The sequence below is a fragment of the Tachyglossus aculeatus genome, chromosome 4, assembly GCF_015852505.1.
Source record: "Tachyglossus aculeatus isolate mTacAcu1 chromosome 4, mTacAcu1.pri, whole genome shotgun sequence".
NCBI lineage: Eukaryota > Metazoa > Chordata > Mammalia > Monotremata > Tachyglossidae > Tachyglossus > Tachyglossus aculeatus.
The window spans coordinates 30385584-30407680 of record NC_052069.1 but is presented as its reverse complement, the minus strand read 5'-3'; the positions used below and the strand labels follow the sequence as shown (position 1 = coordinate 30407680).

Below are 22097 nucleotides of genomic sequence, written 5' to 3'. Positions count from 1 at the left end.
GTTTGCAAAATATTTTAGGGGTTTTTTTTAGCTCTTGCTGACAAAAAAAAAAATTCCCTCCTTACCCAATGTCTTATTTAAGAAAGAAAGAAAATTTGTGAATAAAATAAATTTAGGTGAATGCTTCATTGAAAGAAAGGTCTTTTACCTCTGATGCTGATTCAGTTCCCGAATTGTTTATGTCCTCAATCTAGTGAATGAGAATTTCATATGGTTACATTTCATTAGCTCTTTGCCTTCTATTGTCAGACATAAAATTGAAAAGAAACTATTCACAGTGGTCATGAATTGTGACAAATATAGATTTTGGTATTGTTTTTGGTCACCTGATAGTTGTTAGTTTGAAAAGGCAATTTGAACATTGTGTTACACTTTTGTATTGAAATCAGGAACATTATTCTTTTATTTTGTTTTGCATCAAATTCTAAAACTCAAGATGATCTTTATAATTCTGGAAATAGAATTCCCAACACTGGATGAAAACCAGGCATGGGAAGAAGCTGGAACGATCGTAAGTGGGACACCAGTAAAACAGTAAGTACTGATGAAGCAGTTCCTGGTTGAATTATTTCACAACAGACACGTTTTATTTTTTCGGTGCTGAGCCGAGACTCAGACCAGGGGTTCCACAGCGGTGCCCTTCTGCTGTTCTGACAAAAGTAATCTTTTCTTTACTTTCACCCCTCGGTAAAATAGTAGTTTATGTAAAAGGCATGTTCAGAATTTTATATTCTGTGGGACTCATGTTGGTATCTTCAGTCCTACAGGTGGGGATTTAAGGGAAATTGAATTACGAGAAATTTGGGGGGAATATCTTATAGTTTTATGGGTGGAGGCAAAGAGCTGATGGGATTTAACATTCGGCGAGGTCAGAATGGGAAACCTAGAATGAAGCCGCCGTCTTCGAGTTTAGGTATTCTCTCTCAGGACCAAATACTCCAGGTGTTCAGAAAGCACCTTCCCTGGCTGACACCAAAGCTCACAGAGGAGCAGTTGTGGTGGCAACCGGTAAGGGAGGAGGTTTCATGTTGCTATGGATGCCAGTCCCACGGGCGACGATGAGTGCATTCTGCTATCAGTGGCCATGCCCATGAAGATGCAGGGGGAGGCTGCCTTTCAAAATCCTGGGAAGTGGACACACCAGGCACGGCCCCTAATTTCATCCTCCTGGATCTTAGGAAGCTCAGCTTAAAAAATTCTCTATCATGGAGTGGGCAGCAGGATGGCCTAATAGATAAAGTATGGGCCTGGGAGCCAGAGGATCTGGGTTCTAGTCCCAGCCCACCACTTGCCTGTTGGCATGTCCCAACTTCTCTGTCTCAGTTTCCTCAACTGCAAAATGGGGATTCAATATCCATTCTCCCTCCTACTTGACTGTGAACCCCATGTGGGACGGGGACTGTATCTGTCCTGACTAACTTGCATTTACCTTAGCACACAGAACAGGGCTGGATACATAGTAAGCTCTTAACGAATACCATTGGAAAAAAAAAATCACAGTTTCAAAAACTTAATTGCCACAAAGCTGCCTTTGTGGTGATTTCAAATTTGAATGCTTCTGCAACCCTGCTTAGCCACTGAAACCTGACTTGGGGTGCGGGGAGGGGCAGGGCAGCCTGAGATTTTTTTTGACAGTGAAATGGGGCAGTCAGTCAGGCCTAGGCACTGCCATCAGGCAGCCACAGGACCCCAGATAGCCGACAAGACACATTTAGACCACCTGCTGAAGGAGATTATCCTTGACTCTTCTCTCCTTCCACCACATGTTTACTCATTTCATAAATCCTGGTGGTTCTACCTTCACCACATCTCTAGAATCCCCCCCTTTCTCTCCATTAAAACTCCCACCATATTGGTTCAAGCACTTGAAGACCCACTGCATCAACCTCCTCATGAACCTTCTTCCTACCTCCAGTCTCTCTCCATTCCAAACCATTCACTCTGCTGCCTGGATCATTTTTCTAAAACATAATGGTTCTGCACACATCTCCCCAGTGGTTGCTCATCCCTCTCCACATCGAACAGAAACTCCTTACCATCAGCTTTAAGACACTTAATAGGCTCTCCCCACTCCTATCCATCCTTGCTCCTCTCCCATTTCAACTCAGCCCACACACTTCATGCTCTAATACCAATCTACTTAATATTGCCTCCAACTCATCTCTCTCATCATTCACACCCTTCCACCTGCCTGGAACTCACTTCCCTTTCATATTTCACAGATCAGTCTTCTTTCCGTCTTCAAAACCTTACTAAAACATACCTTCAGGACTGACTAACCTCTATATCCCCACCTTTTTCCCTCCCTTCTGTGTTACCTCTGCACTTTGGTCCATTCCCCCTTAACACTTTGATATGCATCCCCACTTCCATCTCCAACCCCTATGTATATTCCCTTTATACTCTGTTGCTTCCTCAACCCGTAATTTATTTTAAGATTTGCCTCTAAACTATCAACTCCTTGTGAACAGGGAACCTGTCTACCAAGTCTTACTGTACTGTCCCAAGAATTTAGGGCTTACAGTGCTCACAGTAAGCACTGTAAATACTATTGATTGATGGAGACTCCCAACCCAATTAGCATATGAGGGGTCATCGTCAAGGTGACTTGAGGGGATGAGACCCAATTACTCATGTCATAGGACAAAGTTACTCAGTCTTGAGAAGGAAGAGCTGGATTAAGGAGAATGAAGTCCAGAAAATAGAACGCACAGTTAAGCTCTTCATCACCTTGCCCCGCTCCTACCTCACCTCCCTTCTCTCCTTCTACAGCCCAGCCCACACCCTCCGCTCCTCTGCTGCTAATTCTATATATAATTCTATTTATTTTGATGGTTATTGACACCTATCTACTTGTTCTGTTTTGCTGCCTGTCTCCCCCTTCTACAATGAGCCCATTGTAGGAACTATCTCTCTATGTTGCCTAATTGTACTTTCCAAGCGCCTAGTACAGTGCTCTGCACACAGTAAGCACTCAATAAATATGACTGACTGAATGAATGACTAAATCTCTGGGAAATCGAGTACTTGAAATGAAAGGAGGGATACGATTAGACCAAGCTTATTGTGGGCAGGGAACAGCTCTGTTATACACTAACAAGGGCTTAGTACAGTGCTCTACACTTAGGGAGCGCTCAATAAATTCCATTGAGTGACTGATACAGATTAAAGGGGCTTTCCAGGATCTGGTGGTGGAGCAGCACGAACTCTTTCTTTGTGTGTGGATAGTAAATCAGGTACCCGGGGAAGAACATAAATTCTTTTACACTATTAGGGTTCTGCTAGGTCTTCTTGCACAATGGTTCCCTTGTGAAAATAACCTTACACGTTTAGCCAGTGAAAGAATTGGACTCATTTTCTACAGTCTTTAGGGCTACTGCTTTCAGTTGTTTAAATTTCTGTGAAGCCAATTATTTTATTTGTATAAAAATAATCGGCGGTCACCTAATTTTGAATCTTGCGGAATCAGTAGGAGCAAAAAGAAATATGGCGTTGCTTGCTATTTTCTTTTTTTAAAAATCAGATTTTGCAGAGAGTTTGCCCAATCGCGAGCGTATTTAGAAGTCAGCAGGGCTGTCCTCCTTGGACTGCCTGAGAGGAAAGCCACGATGGAGAAGTTTCAGCTCTCTGGGCTGAGTGGAGTGTTGGGGCAGCTCCTGCAGCTCCAAATGCTACCTCCAAGGGGTATCACAGGGTGTGCAGGATGCTTTTAGTGGCAGGGGGAGGCTGCTGCTATTAATAATAATAATAATAATAATAATAATAACAATAATAATGGCATTTGTTAAGTGCTTACTATGTGCAAAGCACTGTTCTAAGCCCTGGTGAGGATACAAGGTGATCAGGTTGTCCCACGTGGGGCTCACAGTCTTAATCCCCACTTTACAGATGAGGTAACTGAGGCACAGAGTTGAGAAGTTAAGAGAAGCAGCGTGGCTTAGTGGAAAGAGCATGGGCTTTGGAGTCAGAGGTCGTGGGTTCAAATTCCGGCTCCGCCACTTGTCAGCTGTGTGACTTTGGGCAAGCCACTTCACTTCTCTGGGCCTCAGTTACCTCATCTGTAAAATGGGGATTAAGACTGTGAGCCCCCCATGGGACAACCTGATCACCTTGTAACCTCCCCAGTGCTTAGAGCAGTGTTTTGCACATAGTAAGCGCTTAATAAATGCCATTATTATTATTATTAAGTGACTTGCCCAAAGTCACACAGCTGACAAGCGGCGGAGCCAGGATTTGAACCCATGTCCTCTGACTCCCAAGCCCGTGCTCTTTCCACTGAGCCACGCTGCTTCCCCTGCTGGTGCAGACTCTCGACCCCTACCACTATCAATGAAGGCAGAGCATGGAGAGGGGAAGGAGCACTTGGCGGTTTGGGTGAATTCCTCCTCAGCATCCTCTCCTTTCTCTCCAAGGTTATTTTACTTGTACATATCTATTCTATTTATTCTATTTTGTTAGTATGTTTGGTTTTGCTCTCTGTCTCCCCCTTTTAGACTGTGAGCCCACTGTTGGGCAGGGACTGTCTCTATATGTTGCCAATTTGTACTTCCCAAGCGCTTAGTACAGTGCTCTGCACACAGTAAGCGCTCAATAAATATGATTGATGATGATGATGATGCTCCCTCTCTGAGCTTGCCCCGGTGCTCAAAAGGACAAGACATCCCCCACGCCCCCATCATCCAGGAATGCCAGGGGGGAAGCCAACGCCAGTCATCCGATGAAATGTTTAAAACATACCTGCTCTGCTTTCTTGGCCAGCTCACGCTGAATTTTCCTCTTTTCTAACATGTCTTGCTCAATTCTGCGCTTTCTTTCCTCCTCGGTTCTTTTCCTTTGTTCCTCTTCTCTTTGTTTTTCCATCTCAGCAAATTTGCCCTTAACAGTTCCTGGGAAGAAATTGAGTTCATCAATCTGAGCTACTTCCTTCCTTTACAGTTTCATTGATGGTTTCATCTTTAAGCCTCATACCTGTTAGTTTAGGGACATAAGCCTTTTCTATTTTAGATGTCGTCTCCTCCTCATCGTCGGAAGCAAGCATTTCTTTCATCTAGATGATAAAATGCACAGTTTGAACTATTCACCTTTCAACATTCGACAGCTACAAAGGTAAAGAGAAGCTAATAAAGCAAAGGAGTGAGAAATTTTAGTACAGTAGTTGCAGTTAATATAATTACATAATTCAAATATGAGTGGTGTTGAGTGAAAATATGTAGTAAGTTGGTTAAGATCATTCATAAGCATGGCAAAGAAAATAACCTCCTGCTTTCTCCTGTTCCATTCTTTCTCTCTAATATATTGTTCTTTTCTTCTTTGCTTTTCATCTCTAGATCGCCTTTGGTTTCTTTCTTCCCTTGCTTTCTGCATGGCTTCAAATTTATCCTTTACATCGCCCTTGCCAAGTTTTGGCACATAGGATTTTGGGACAGGTTTAGATGAAGAAAGTAGAATCTTTGTTAGGTAAAGATAAAGAAAAGAAGGTTGAAAAAAAAGAAATAATTTGGATAAGAAGAGATTGAATAGACAGGATGTACTAAACAAAAGAAGTACGATGGGACTTTATGAGTTGACAAGAATATTTCTAAAAATATATATTTCTACGAAGAACAGTAGCACAAAATAACTAAATTCTCATAAGTGCATAACGTTGTAGGAATTCCATTTACTCCAGTCGAATCTGTCCAAGTGAAACGCAGTAGCAGGTAGAAATTAAACACTCTAAGAAACTAATGGAAGTACATGACATGTTGTACTAGGAGTAAGCAATATAACCCTTTACCATAGAAGCCCATAATGTTTAAAATGCGTTTTTTGTTTTATTTTGTTTTTAATGGTATCTCTTAAGTGCTTACTATGGGCCAGGCAGTGTATTAATCAATCAATCAATCGTATTTATTGAGCGCTTACTGTGTGCAGAGCACTGTACTAAGCTCTTGGGAAGCACAAGTTGGAAACATATAGAGACAGTCCCTACCCAACAGTGGGCTCACAGTCTAAAACTGCTGGAGATTAATATAGTAGGTGGAAGAAACGCAGAAAGCATCATTACTAGACTGTTCGAGATGGAGAATAAAGTTTCATTAAACCCTCTCAAAATAATTTATAAATGTGTTTAAAATAATGTGTACCTACAAAGAGCCTCCATTCCATACTGTGTGCCTCCGGCCAACGCCATGGGAGATTTAAGAAAGGAGTGCTCAGCTTTCTGTGCCTCAGGACATTCCTCAGGATGGTCTCTAGATCATTTTCTGCCACTCTATGTATAACTTGTACTTCAATAGTTAGTTTTTCCTGAGAATACCACCCTACGTTTGTTTTATTTAAATTAAGACAATTTATTTAAATTGTTTCTGATCTCTTCAATTGGAAAACGTCCACTGTAATTTTTTTTAATATGGTATTTGTTAAGTGCTTACTGTGTGCCAGGTGCTGTTCTAAGCACTGGGGTAGTTACAAGCAAATCAGGTTGGACAATAGTCCCTTTCCTACATGAATAGTTATCTCATTCCTACAGATGAGATAACTGAGGCACAGAGAAGGGAAGTGACTTGCCTGAGGTCACACAGCAAACAAGGGGTGGAGCCAGGATTAGAACCCAGGTCCTTCTGACTCCCAAGCCGTTGCTGTATCCACTAACCATGCCCACGAATCCCTGCCACCCTATAACCTAGCATTTATGTATCTGTTTTAAATTATTTTGCTTCCCTATCCCTAGGTATTGTAAATTCCTTGAAGGCAGGGATCCTGTCTATTAACTCTGTTGTACGCTTCTGTAGAGCCTGGCACAGAGTAAGCCTTCAATAAATGCTACTGACTGAATGATTGATAGATAAACTAGCCCGTTTCCAAGGCACTAGCCACACTACCCATTTGGTGAGCAGTTTTGCTAGTCCCTCCTCCCAAACACAGATGAAGATGTGAGCAAGGAGAGACTGTGAGCCCCCCATGGGACAACCTGATCACCTTGTATCCCCCCCAGCGCTTAGAACAGTGCTTTGCACATAGTAAGCACTTAATAAATGCCATTATTATTATTATTATTGTTATTATTATTATTATTATTGCAGGGAGCAGGGCCATGATTTTCCAGGATGTGGCTGGGGGTTTTGACCCGGCAGGCCAGGAAAGGCCTCCCATCACCTCCCAGCCCCAGCTGGGCCTCTCCCTGTCAACACCTGAGCCCACTGTTGGGTAGGGACTGTCTCTATATGTTGCCAACTTGTACTTCCCAAGTGTTTAGTACAGTGCTCTGCACACAGTAAGTGCTCAATAAATACGATTGATTGATTGATTAAAACTTTAGAATTGAGGGAAGTTTCCTCTTCCTGGAATGAGATAGGGCAGGGGGTGAGGCAGAGAGAAGCAGTGTAACCCCCTTCTAGACTGTGAGCCCGCTGTTGGGTAGGGACCGTCTCTATATGTTGCCAACTTGTACTTCCCAAGCGCTTAGTACAGTACTCTGCACACAGTAAGGGCTCAATAAATACGATTGAATGAATGAACACCTGACCCTTAAAACTTTAGAATTGAGGGAAGTTTCCTCTTCCTGGAATGAGATAGGGAGGGGGTGAGGCAGAGAGAAGCAATGTAACCCCCTCCTAGACTGTGAGCCCACTGTTGGGTAGGGACCGTCTCTATATGTTGCCAACTTGTACTTCCCAAGCGCTTAGTACAGTGCTCTGCACACAGTAAGCGCTCAATAAATACGATTGAATGAATGAATGAATGAATGAGTGGCTAGAACACAGGCCCGGAAGTAAGAAGGATCTGCATTCTAATGCTGGCTCTGTCACTCGTCTGCTGTGCAAGCTCAGGCACGTCACTTCACTTCTCTGTGCCTCAGTTACCTCATCTGTAAAATGGGGATTGAGACCGTGAGCCCCATGTGAGATAATAATATAATTATAATGATAGAATTTATTAAGCGCTTACTATGTGCAAAGCACTGTTCTAAGCGCTGGGGAGGTTACAAAGGTGATCAGGTTGTCCCACGGGGGGCTCGCAGTCTTCATCCCCATTTTACAGATGAGGTCACTGAGGCACAGAGAAGTGAAGTGACTTGCCCAAAGTCACACAGCTGGCAGTTGGCGGAGCCAGGATTTGAACCCGTGACCTCTGACTCCGAAGCCCAGGCTCCTTCCACTGAGCCACGCTGCACAGTGTCCAACAATAATAATGATGATGTTGGTATTTGTTAAGCACTTACTATGTGGTAGGCACTGTTCCAAGCGCTGAGGTGGATAGAAGCAAATCGGGTTGGACACAGTCCCTGTCCCACATGGGACTCACAGTCTCAATCCCCATTTTACAGATGAGGTAACTGAGGCCTAGAGAAGTGAAGTGACTTGTCTAAGGTCACAGAGCAGACAAGTGGCGGAGTTGGGATTAGAACCCAGGACCTTCTGACCTCCATGCCCGTGCTCTAGCCACTATGCCATGCTACTTCTAAAATAAAGATATCAGGGATCAAACCTGGGTCCTCAGGCATACAAAGCACGAACTTTCCCACTGAGCCATATCCCAGCTTGTATCTACCCTAGTGTTTAGTCCAATGCCTGGCACAAAATAAATGCCATACTGTGAGAGAGAAGGAAAAAAATCATCAAGATGCTGTCCTGGTACATTTATCTTGATATTTAGGTAGTGGTTTGTGTCTTCTTCCCCACTCCCCAATCTGTTTCAAGAGGACTGTAAACTTCCTGTGGTCAGAGACTCACCAGTGTTTACTAATAATAAGGATAACTGTGGTATTTGTACTTACTACGTGTCTAGCACTGTGACTCTGACCACTAAGCACTGTGGTAAGTTCAAAATAATCACATCCCACATGGTGCCCACAGTCTAAGTAGGAGGAAGGACAGGTATTGTATCCCCATTCTGTAGATGAGGGAACCGAGACACAAAGGAGTTAAGTGACTCGCCCAAGGTCACACAGCAGATAAGTGGCAGAGGTCCTCTAACTCCCAGGTCTGTGCTCTTTCCACTAGGCCATGCTACTTCTACTGCTACTACTGCACTAAACTCACTAAATTACAAGTAATAAATGAACAGTACTAGGTCCCGGATCAATCTCTGCATAGAATATCATCAAATATTGGCAGTTGATATCATTATGCTGATAATTACTTTTCAAACAGGATCATCCAACCATGTAAGCACCCACCTACCAGTATTACAGTCCCTTTTTCTGACTTGTTGATAAATCATATCATTGACTACTGCATTTGGTTTTGGGGTCAGTGACTTATTTCCCTGTGGAATATTGTATCCTCCTTACCTGTATTACAACTTGACTTGTTTTCTTAAACATCCCCAAGATGCGATGTATCACTAACGCCATTTTAAAATGGTAATTTAGTAACAAATTTTCAGACTTGGGACTTACCTCCGCCTTTTGGGAAACGTCATTCATGATTGCTTTGGTTGGATCTAGCAGTTATTCTCCTATGTTGCACCTGAAAAAAAATTTCAAGGATTTTTAGGATCAACTCCTCAAAACTTCTAATCTCTGATAGCAATTCATAATTCAGTACCTAGTGTTTCATTAATCAGTGATATTTATTGAGCACTTACTGTGTGCAGCGCATTGTACTAAGCGCTTGGGAGAATATAAGAGTTGGTAGACATGATCCATGCCCAGAGGGGGTTTACAGACTATAGGGATGCATACAAATATCGTATAGTAAGTGCTCAATAAATACGATTGAATGAATGAATATAATTTCACACACATAGTCATTCATACACCACCTAAAGTGAGTAGTAATTTATGTTGAGAAGAAAAGAATAATTGACTTTATTATATTTCTTCTTCAAATGCTGTCAAGTCATTTCGGACCCAAAGCGACTCCATGGACGTAACCTCTTCAGAACGTCCCATAGTTACTCCCTGCATAAACTTTGCAGGGAGTCCAGCGAGTTTAAAAATTTTTTCACAGGTTTGTGTATTGGTGGTCCTTATTCAACCCACTCTCTGTCTCTCTCACAATTTGGGGAAGATGTGGGGTTTTCCTCAAAGTGTGGTTCACCAGCCATAAGAGACCTGCAGAGGGTCCTTGCGCCACTGAGTCTTGGAAACAAAAAACCCATGGAAAAAAACCCAAGGAATATAATGTTGCTAGTATAGCAGGGAAGCAGAATGGCCTGATTCAAATCCCGGTTCAGCCACTTGTCTGCTGTGTGACCTTGGGCAAGTCACTTAACTTCTCTATGCCTCAGTTCCCTCTTCTGTAAAATGGGGATTAAGACTGTGAGCCCCATAAGGGACAAGGACCATGTCCAACCTGATTAGGTTGTATCTACCCCAGCACTTAGAATGGTGCTTGACGCATAGTAAGTGCTTAACAAATACCATTGTTATTATTATAGCATCTATAAACTCTTTATTAAAGATCAAGCTGGGATCCTAGGCAGGAATTTGGCCCTGCCAATCAAGCAGTCAATCAATAATATTTACTGAGCACTTACTGTGTGCAGAGCACCGTACTAAGCGCTTGGGAGAGCAAAGTACAAAAAATAGGTAAAAGTAATCCCTGCCCATAAGAAGTTACCGACCAGAAGACGAGACAGATATTGAAATCTTAGACTGTGAGCCCACTGTCTTTTAGACTGTGAGCCCACTGTTGGGTAGGGACTGTCTCTATATGTTGCCAACTTGTACTTCCCAAGCGCTTAGTACAGTGCTCTGCACACAGTAAGCCCTCAATAAATAAGATTGATGATGATGATGATTAAAATAGATTACCGATATGAGACATCATAAAACAGTGATAATCTAAAAATATATCAAGTATGAGTAATAACATGAGCCCCTTTCGGATTAAAATGCAAACTTGATATGATCATAGAGCAAGGTGAGTATTAACCAGGATGAGGTCATTTTTTTTATAAATTTATTTATTTATTTATTTATTATTTTTATTTTTTAAATTTATTTATATTTTTTAATTTATTTTATTATAATTTATTAAATTATAAGTTCATTTATTTATTTTACTTGTACATATCTATTCTATTTATTTTATTTTGTTAGTATGTTTGGTTTTGTTCTCTGTCTACCCCTTTTAGACTGTGAGCCCACTGTTGGGTAGAGACTGTCTCTATATGTTGCCAACTTGTACTTCCCAAGCGCTTAGTACAGTGCTCTGCGCACAGTAAGTGCTGAATAAATACGATTGATTGATTGATTGAGGAAAATTTTCGGGAAATGTTAAATAAGATTGGGTGGGGTGGGCGGTTCTGTAAAACCAAAACTGAGAGAGACCTGTTTTTTGGATAATTGACTTTTTGAAAACAACCAGTCCTGCAATCTCTAAAGATAGCTAAGACACCCAGTTCTCTTATAACATGAGGGGCATCAAAGTCCACTTTAAGGAAAACTCATAATCCACTGCCACCCTGCACACTGTATCCACCCAGACTTTTGTCAGAAGAATGTTTCCTCATTCCCTAATGGGGTCCGGACACACATAAGTAGCGAAAACAACACCTTATGGCAGAACAGAGAGTGGACTGCATGAATAGTGGATGAGGCCTAGATTGGGAGAGTTTCTCCTCCCCAAAAATCCGGTCACCTCAGGAAACAGGGATCGGCTTAATCAGATCCAATCATCATCATCATCATCAATCGTATTTATTGAGCACTTACTATGTGCAGAGCACTGTACTAAGTGCTTGGGAAGTACAAATTGGCAACATATAGAGACAGTCCCTACCCAACAGTGGGCTCACAGTCTAAAAGGGGGAGACAGAGAACAAAACCAAACATACTAACAAAATAAAATAAATAGAATAGATATATACAAGTAAAATAAATAAATAAATAAATAGAGTAATAAATATGTGCAAACATATATACATATATACAGGTGCTGTGGGGAAGAGAAGGAGGTAAGAAGGGGGGGATGGAGAGGGGAATGAGGGGGAGAGGAAGGAAGGGGCTCAGTCTGGGAAGGCCTCCTGGAGGAGGTGAGCTCTCAATAGGGCCTTGAAGGGAGGAAGAGAGCTAGCTTGGCGGATGGGCAGAGGGAGGGCATTCCAGGCCCGGGGGAGGACATGGGCCGGGGGTCGACGGCGGGACAGGCGAGAACGAGGCCTAACGGTGAGGAGATTAGCGGCAGAGGAGCGGAGGGTGCGGGCTGGGCTGGAGAAGGAGAGAAGGGAGGTGAGGTGGGAGGGGGCGAGGTGATGGACAGCCTTGAAGCCCAGGGTGAGGAGTTTCTGCCTGATGCGCAGATTGATTGGTAGCCACTGGAGACTTTTGAGGAGGGGAGTAATATGCCCAGAGCGTTTCTGGACAAAGATAATCCGGACAGCAGCATGAAGTACGGATTGAAGTGGAGAGAGACATGAGGATGGGACATCAGAGAGAAGGCTGATGCAGTAGTCCAGACGGGATAGGATGAGAGCTTGAATGAGCAGGGTAGCGGTATGGATGGAGAGGAAAGGGCAGATCTTGGCAATACCCAATCCAATGATTGGGTAACAGTGGTACGCTACCCATCCAACCACTACCTCCTCCCACATCATCTCAGCAAAGAGAATTGGTTCTTTGCAATGTGGCAGATGAAGCTCTCAGAATAACAACACAGAGAGGATTCCACCTGCCTCACTTTCTAGAGAGGATACCGCTGCCCCAAATCTTCCATCTGCCTCTGCCAGCTAGATTATAAAACAGTTCGACTGCATTTGTTCACTGTTCTAATCGCTGGGGTGGATACAGAGTGATCAGGTTGTCTCACGTGGGGCTCACACTTTTAATCCCCATTTTACAGGTGAGGTAACTGAGGCCCAGAGAAGTGAAGCAACTTGCCCAGGGTCACACAGCAGACAAGTGACAGAGCCGGGATTGGAACCCATGTTTCTGACTCCCAAGCCCAGACTCTTTCCACTAAGCCACGCTGATTAAGAGTGTGAGCCCCATCCTGGACAAAGACTGGGTCCAACGCGATTACTTTGTATGTACCCTAGCTCTTAGAACAGTGCCTAGCACATAGTAAATACTTAACAAACACCATGATGATGACGATGAAACCCATCCCTAGGGTCCTGGCCCAAGTGGCTGAGAGGCTCCGCCGGGAAGCAGGGGAGGGTCGAAGGTGGGTCTGGAGGGCTGCAGGGTGGAGGCAGTCATCGACGGGAGAGCGCGCTGCCGTCTGGGGCCCGTTTTCATTCATTCATTCACTTGTATTTATTGAGCGCTTACTGTGTGCAGAGCACTGTACTAAGCGCTTGGAAAGTACAATTCGTCAACAGATAGAGACAGTCCCTACCCAACAATGGGCTCACAGTCTAGAAGGGGGAGCGAAGCCTGGGGCCTTAAGGGCCTTAGGGGCAAGAGAACGGAGGGCGGGGTGGAAAGAGCCTGGGTTCGAATCCCGGCTCCACCACTTGTCAGCGCTGTGACCTTGGGCAAGTCACTTAACTTCTCTGAGCCTCAGTTCCCTCATCTGTAAAATGGGGATTAAGACTGTGAGCCCCACGTGGGACATCCTGATCACCTTGTATCCCCCTCAGCGCTTAGAACAGTGTTTTGCACATAGTAAACGCTTAACAAATGCCATCATTTGTTATATGTTATATGCCATGCCATCATACACATATATATATATATATATATGTATATAGGTTTGTACATATTTATTACTCTATTTTACTTGTACATATCTATTCTATTTATTTTATTTTTGTTAATATGTTTTGTTTTGTTCTCTGTCTCCCCCTTCTAGACTGTGAGCCCACTGTTGGGTAGGGACTGTCTCTATGTGTTGCCAACTTGTACTTCCCAAGCGCTTAGTACAGTGCTCTGCACACAGTAAGCACTCAATAAATACGACTGATTGATTGATTGATTTGTATCTTAGATGGAGATCCCCTTGTGGGTAGGGACTGTGTCTCATCTGATTCTCTTTTATCTACCCCAGTACTTTTTTTTATGGCATTTATTAAGTGCTTACTATGTGAAAGCACTGTTCTAAGTGCTGGGGAGGTTAGAAGGCAATCAGATTGTCCCACAAGGGGCTCACAATCTTAATCCCCATTTCACAGATGAGGTAACTGAGGCACAGAGAAGTTAAGTGACTTGCCCAAAGTCACACAGCTGACAATTGGCAGAGCCAATTAGCACAGGGCTTCCCAAATAATAAGCCTTTAATAAATACCATCGTTATTGTTTTTCAGTGTTGGAAATTTGGATGGGTATGCAGTATTTCAGGGAAATAAAAACATTTTTCTTTAAACTTGAAATCTCAGAAATTACTGGTGAGAAGTGGTCATCTTTCAATATGTGAAACCACCCTCTTCATTCTTCTGTTAGCACTTTAAGCCACTTAGAGCTGATGCAATAGATGGTGATGTGTGTGCATGCGTGTGTGTGTGTTTGTGTATATATGCACATGCACACACACTTCCCCAGAACTCTTTCCATTTCCCACTCCGCTCTCTGCCTACAGGCTTCACTCTAACTTGTGTTCCCATTTTCAGCTTTGGCAGGTAAAAATGGCTTGATCCCTGTAGAGCTGCCTTAAACAAAAAGGGGTGTATGGGGTTCCTGCTTTTAGATAGGGAGTTTTTGAACACACACCGTTCTGTGCCTGGGAAACAGACAGCAAACACCCAGGAAAGAAGCAAAAAAAATATATATATAAGGATGGGATTCCAGTAACCAACACGTTCAGTTCACTTTAAATGCAGAAAAGCCAGTGCTGTTCCATTTTCAATGCTGCAGATTCTAAAAATTGGTATTAAGTCTCCTAATCAATCAATCAATCATATTTATTGAACACTTCCTGTGTGCAGAGCACTGTACTAAGCGCTTGAGAAGAACAAGTCGGCAATACATAGGGACAGTCCCTACCCAACAGCGGGCTCACAGTCTAGAAGGGGGAGACAGAGAAAAAAACCAAACATACTAACAAAATAAAATAAATAGAATAGATATGTACAAGTAAGATAAATAGAGTAATAAATATGTACAAACATATATACATATATACAGGTGCTGTGGGGAAGGGAAGGAGGTAAGATGAGGGGGATGGAGAGGGGGACGAGGGGGAGAGGAAGGAAGGGGCTCAGTCTGGAAAGGCTAATCAATCAATCAGTGATATTTATTGAATGCGGGCAGAATGTTCAATCCAGATCCACATCCAGATCCAGATCCAAAACTAAATAATTGGTTACAAAAGGCCAGATCAGCCCCCTGGATATCAGGATCATGAGGTGAAAGGGAAGGGGTTGTTGATCCCCGCTCCACCTTCAATGTAAGACCACCCAAGCCAAACTACCCTCAGGAAAATGAGTGTCTGGATTTTTTTTCAAAATCAACAGAGATAGAGGTCCCCAAACTTCACTCAGTAGCGCATTCCAATGTCAAGCAACCCACTCTGTCACACGGATTCTGTTCCAACGTAGATTTCCTTCAGCCACTAAAATGTTCCAGTTGTGGCTGCTAGGATTTCAGTTAGAATATGGCAAGGCTTGATGTTTATGCGATGGTCTCAGCCTGGCCTCATTTCAACAAGGATAGTGTTCTGGAGACTTTTTAAACACTACCCTCCACCACCTTCCAAAGGAACACACAAGAGGAGCTGTTGCTACTAGGCCTGAAAAATTCATCTGTATAGTGGGAATAAAATACCTGTTCTTCCTCCCACTTAGATTGGGTGCCCCATGAGGGACAGGGACTGTGTCTGACCTGCTTATTTGTATCTACCTCAGGGCTTAGTACAGTGCTCGGTGAATAGTAAGTACTTAACAAATACCATTATCATTATATTATATATAATATATATTATAATATATAATTATCTATTATTATTATGGAGAAGCAGTGTGGCTCAGTGGAAAGAGCACGGGCTTTGGAGTCAGAGGTCATGGGTTCAAATCCCGGCTCCGCCAATTGTCAGCTGTGTGACTTTGGGCAAGTCACTTAACTTCTCTGTGCCTCAGTCACCTCATCTGTAAAATGGGGATTAAGACTGTGAGCCCCCAGTGGGACAACCTGATCATCTTGTAACCTCCCCAGCACTTAGAACAGTGCTTTGCACATAGTAAGCACTTAATAAATGCCATCATTATTATTATTATTATCAGGCCTGATGTGATGCTACAATACAGTAGCATGCAGTACAACAGAGTAAAATAGAGTTGGTAGACCTGATTCCTGCTTTCAAGTATCTCACAATCTTACAATTCTACTCATGCTAGCTAGGGATTCCTTAATCATTAAGCCTTAGTGAAACCAGAACCTTGCCCCAGTTTCTGGATGGGACAAGTGTACCTGTAGAGAACACTGCAGAATTGAAGCTTGTTTAATAATAATAATAAATATAATTATCCTAATTATGCTACTCTATCCTAATCCTCCTCAACCTCTCAGCTGCCTTCGTCACCACCCCGTGGACCACCCTGTTCTCAACACACTATCCAACCTTGGCTTCACAGACTCTGTCCTCTCCTGGTTCTCATCTCTCTGGCCATTCATTCTCAGTCTCTTTTGTGGGCTCCTCCTCCCCCTCCTATTCCCTTACTGTAGGGGTTCCTCAAGGGTCAGTTCTTGGTCCCCTTCTGCTCTCTATCTACACTCACTCCCTTGGTGAACTCATTCGCTCTCACGGCTTCAACTATCATCTCTATGCTGATGACACCAAATCTACATCTCTGCCCCTGCTCTCTCTCCCTCCCTTCAGGCTCGTGTCTCCTCCTGCCTTCAAGACATCTCCATCTGGATGTCTGCCCGCCATCTAAAACTCAATATGTCCAAGACTGAACTCCTTATCTTCCCTCCCAAACCCTGCCTCTCCCTGACTTTCCCATCACGGTTGACAGCACTACCATCCTTTCCGTCTCACAAGCCCGCAACCTTGGTGTCATCCTCGACTCTGCTCTCTCGTTCACCCCTCACATCCAATCCGTCACCAAAACTGCCAGTCTCACCTCTGCAACATCACCAAGATCCGCCCTTTCCTCTCCATCCAAACTGTTACCCTGCTGGTTCAATCATCCCATCCCGACTGGATTACTGCATCAGCCTCCTCTCTGATCTCCCATCCTCCTGTCTCTCCCCACTTCAATCTATACTTCACACTGCTGCCCGGATCATCTTTGTGCAGAAACACTCTGGGCATGTTACTCCCCTCCTCAAAAATCTCCAGTGGCTACAAATAAACCTACAAATCGGGCAAAAACTCCTCACTCTCGGCTTCAAGGCTGTCCATCACCTTGCCCCCTCCTACCTCACCTCCCTTCTCTCCTTCTCCAGCCCAGCCCGCACCCTCCGCTCCTCTGCTGCTAACCTCCTCACTGTGTCTTGTTCTCGCCTGTCCCGCCATCGACCCCCGGCCCACGTCCTCCCCCTGGCCTGGAATGCCCTCCCACCGCACATCCACAAAGCTAGCTCTCTCCTCCCTTCAAAGCCCTATGGAGAGCTCACCTCCTCCAGGAGGCCTTCCCAGACTGAGCCCCCTCCTTCTTTTCCCCCTCCTCCTCCCTCCATCGCCCCCGCCCTACCTCCTTCCCCTCCCTACAGCACCTGTATATATGTTTGTACAGATTTATTGCTCTATTTATTTTACTTGTACATATTTACTATTCTATTTATTTTGTTGATATGTTTTGTTTTGTTGTCCGTCTCCCCATTCTAGACTGTGACCCCGCTGTTGGGTAGGGACCGTCTCTATATGATGCCAACTTGTACTTCCCAAGCGCTCAGTACAGTGCTCTGCACACAGTAAGCGCTCAATAAATATGATTGAATGAATGAATGAATATAAGCCATTTTTGCCTCAATCTCTACTACAAGATGTTTATTAGAAAATAGGTTCCACTGGATAACTACTACTAGGTTTCTCCATTTTCCTCCAATGCACCAACATCCCCATGGTGGTTCTTGTTGGTTTAAATGTAAGTTGCCATACTGGCCCTATTTACTATAAAGCAATTAATGGAAAGTGAGTTATCTCTTTTAGGCTGTTAATTCCTGAGCTGGAATCTGTAGAGAGCCACAGTCTGCCAAAGTAGCATCCTGTTTAGATGTGACAATGACCAGGGCTACAGCAGTGTCTGAATAAGGTGAGGTACAGCTCTCCTGCTCTGGGATCAAGCAGTTGGTTTTCAAATTCCTTTATCTCAGGCTGTTAACCTAGAGACTGCTGCTTGCTCTTCTCAGCCTCCCTTCTCGCCCTGCCTAGGTGACGGCCTCCTACCCACCCAGATAAGGCTTTCTGTTTTTAGCTTCTGTCTTGCTTCTGGAAGTGTTCACCCTCAGTTGACAGCAGTTGGGATACTCTCCCTCCCCCTCTCAGCTGAAAATGGTGATTAAGACTGTGAGCTCTACGTGGGGCAGGACCGTGTCCAACCCGATTAGCTTGTATCTACCTCAGTGCTGTGTGTAGTGCCTGGCACACAGTAAGCACTTCACAAAATACAAAAGTATTCCATTCATTAGATGAAAAATTAGGGGAAGGGGAGGAAAAGTGGGAAAAGAGGGGAAGGAATGAAGGACAAAATAAAAAGAAGTATTCAACTCATTAGATGAAAGATTAGGGGAAGGGGAGGAAAAGTGGGAAAAGAGGTGAAGGAATGAAGGACAAAATAAAAAATATTCAACTCATTAGATGAAAGATTAGGGGAAGGGAAGGAAAAGTGGGAAAAGAGGTGAAGGAATGAAGGAGTAAGAGAGGGGAATTCACTCCCCTGGCCCCTCACCAGCTTTGGTCCCTGAAACCCAGCTTACTCTACCCTGGCTAAGGACTCAGGTTAACAAAGGTCAATCTGCCTGTCCCTCGCCTGCTTCTTCTCCCATTCGTTAACTTCCCTCTTCCATCTTGAGAGAGAGGGTCTAGAGTTGGGATAATTGAGGCTCAGAGAAGTGAAGTGACTTGCCCAAGGTCACACACCAGACAAGTGGCGGAGCTGGAATTAGAACCCAGGTCCTTCTGATACTCAGGCCCAATCTCTATCCACTGGGCCTCACTGCTTCTCTTCTTTGTTGCCCAAACCTACTTCCTCCCTCCACTGTTGCTGTATCTTCTCTAGAGCATCCTCATCCCCAAGAATTCTGCCAATTGAGCCTAAATTGTCGCTTTTGACAAGGAGGTGACATCAAAATGAATCACTCTGGGATGTGCAGACGTTCCCTGGGCCAAACAATTCTGCCGCTTCTAGACTGTGAGTCCACTGTTGGGTAGGGACCGTCTCTATATGTTGCCAACTTGTACTTACCAAGCGCTTAGTACAGTGCTCTGCACACAGTAAACGCTCAATAAATACGATTGATTGCCGCAACCCAAACTGTCGAGATCAGATTCTGTTGTCCTTATCTCCCTCATGGTCTTATGAACTGTAAGCCTGCTGTGGGCAGGGATTGTCTCTATTGCTGAACTGTACTTTCCAAGCTCTTAGTACACAGTTTTGCACACAGTAAGCACTCAATAAATACGATTGAATGAATGAATGAATGAATGCTCCACCTGTCAATAGCTCTGCTGTTTGTTCAGTGGAAAGGCCGCTTCTCTGGGACTCAGGAGACCTGTGTTCTAGTTACCTACTCGGTGAAGTCTTCTGACCAAAGAATCACTTAGAGCCTTCCGCGAGGTGGACGGGCCCAGTAGAAATCCTGAAAAGTTGCTGGCATCGGTCAATCAACAGTATTTACTGAAAGCTTACTGTGTGCAGAGCACTGTACTAAGTGCTTATCATGGGAAACAGAGGCTGCAGTTACTGTCAAAGCAGTGTGGACTGAGGGAAAGAACATGGGCCCAGGAATCAGGGAATCTGGGTTCTGATCCTGGCTCCGTCACTCGTCTGCTGTGTGACCTCGGGCAAGTCACTTAACTTCTCTGGGTCTTAGTTACCTCATCTGTAAAATGGGGATAAAGACTGTGGCTCCCATGTGGGTCGTGAACTGTGTCCAACCTGATTAGCTTGTATCTATCCCAGTGCTTAGGACAGTACCTGGCACATAGTAAGTGCTCAACAAATACAATTTTAAGAAAAAAAAAAAGAAAAAGAAGGCCACTGCCTTCTGATCACGCCTCCCAAATCCAGGACCAGCACGATTCTGCAGTCACTTCAGCCATAAATGAGTCCTGCATGTAAAATGAAACCAAAAAATCAAAAACTAACTTTCGTGTTGTCAGTAATATGCCGCACCCCTGGGTTTCTACTCAGAATGGTATTTGTTAATAATAATAATAATTATGGTGGTATTTGTTAAGTGCTTACTATGTGCAAAGCACTGTTCTAAGCGCTGGATAAGCGCTTACTATGTGCCAGGCACTGTACTAAGCGCTGGGGCGGATCACAGCCAATCGGGTTGGACACAGTCCCCGTCTCGTGTGGGGCTCACGGTCCCCATTTTACAGACGAGATAACTGAGTGCCAGAGAAGTGAAGAAGAATGGTATTTGTTAAGCGCTTAGTATGTGCCAGGCACCGTACTAAGCGCTGGGGCGGATCCCAGCCAAGCCAGCTGGACACAGTCCCCGTCCCGTGTGGGGCTCACGGTCTCGCTCCCCATTTTGCAGACGAGATAACTGAGGCCCAGAGAAGTGAAGAAGAAGAATAACGGTATTTGCTAAGCGCTTACTAGGTGCCAAGCACTCTTCTAAGCGCTGGGATAGACACGAGGTAATCGGGTTGTCCCACGCGTTACTCTATTTATTTTACTTGTACATGTCTATTCTATTTATTTTATTTTGTTAGTACGTTTGGTTTTGTTCTCTGTCTCCCCCTTTTAGACTGTGAGCCCACTGTTGGGTAGGGACTGTCTCTATATGTTGCCAACTTGGACTTCCCAAGCGCTTAGTACAGTGCTCTGCACACAGTAAGCGCTCAATAAATACGATTGATTGATTGATTGATTGGTTGCCCTCCATACCCCAGAGGGAACCTGAGTTCTTTCGTGCAGGTGTTTGATTCTGAAGTCTCAGGGCGGGACATCATCCGTCTTTCTCGATGGAAGACTCCACCATATATACCGGCTTTTAGCGGGCCAGTCAATACGAATGGCTGACTTGAGAGACGCTCCAAGGATCATGGAAGTGGAAATATTTTCCACTTCCTCGATTTTCCGTTACAGCCCCCAAACCAGCCGGGCAAAAGAGATAAGGAAAAGCTCTGGACGTGATCCACAGCCCTTCATTCGGCTCAGCTGGGAATGGATCAGACGGAACTGTCTGCGCTTAATACAAACAGGCCGTGACAGAATGATCTGGGTAAACCTCTCTGGGCAGCCAAATCTTCTGAATAATAGCAAAAATCCAAGTCTTTCAAGGATGGGGATTGGGGAAATTCTGTGATATCTTGAGGTTGGGGGTTAGGAATGGGGTGCATGGTCCAACTGTGGTGTTTCTTAAACTCTTACTATGTGCCAGGCACTGTACTAAACGCTGGGGTGGATTCAAGCGAATTGGGTTGGACACAGTCCCTGTCCTACATGGGGCTCACAGTCTTAATCCCCATTTTACAGATGAGGGAACTGAGGCCCAGAGAAGTAAATGGACTTGCCCAAGGACACACAGCAGATCAGTGGTGGAATGGGGATGTTTAGAACAGTGCTTTGCACATAGTAAGCGCTTAATACACAGCACCTGTATATATGTATATGTTTGTACATATTTATTACTCTATTTATTTTACTTGTACATATCTATCCTATTTATTTTATTTTGTTAATATGTTTGGTTTTGTTCTCTCTCTCCCCCTTCTAGACTGTGAGCCCACTGTTGGGTAGGGACTGTCTCTATATGTTGCCAACTTGTACTTCCCAAGCGCTTAGTACAGTGCTCTGCACACAGTAAGTGCTCAATAAATACGATTGATCGATTGATTGATAATAAATGCCATTTTTTAAAAAAAACCCAGGTCCTTCTGATTCCCAGGCCCGAATTCTGTCCAGTAATAATAATAATAATAATAATAATAATAATAATAATAATAATAATAATAATAATGGCATTTGTTAAGCGCTTACTATGTGCAAAGCACTGTTCTAAGCGCTGGGGGGGATACAAGGTGATCAGGTTGTCCCACGTGGGGCTCACAGCCTTCATCCCCATTTTCCAGATGAGGTAACTGAGGCTCCGAGAAGTTAAGTGACTTGCC

General features: G+C 44.0%; 1 protein-coding gene across 5 annotated transcripts in view; it reads right to left on the bottom strand.

The window, feature by feature from the left end:
- The window catches only part of NEXN (nexilin F-actin binding protein), a 73846-nt gene that overhangs the window by 22253 nt on the left and 29496 nt on the right, over positions 1 to 22097 (bottom strand). For 2 of the 5 annotated variants that reach the window (XM_038745517.1, XM_038745518.1), the window contains exons 2-6: positions 9383 to 9452; positions 5257 to 5448; positions 4969 to 5047; positions 4738 to 4886; positions 149 to 190 (exon numbers count right to left, since the gene is read on the bottom strand). In XM_038745517.1, the coding sequence (XP_038601445.1) occupies positions 149 to 190; positions 4738 to 4886; positions 4969 to 5047; positions 5257 to 5448; positions 9383 to 9409 (489 nt within the window). In that variant the 5' untranslated portion in view covers positions 9410 to 9452. The remainder of the gene's footprint in view (positions 1 to 148; positions 191 to 4737; positions 4887 to 4968; positions 5048 to 5256; positions 5449 to 9382; positions 9453 to 22097) is intronic. The other 3 variants (XM_038745520.1, XM_038745521.1, XM_038745519.1) reach the window with 2 other exon arrangements.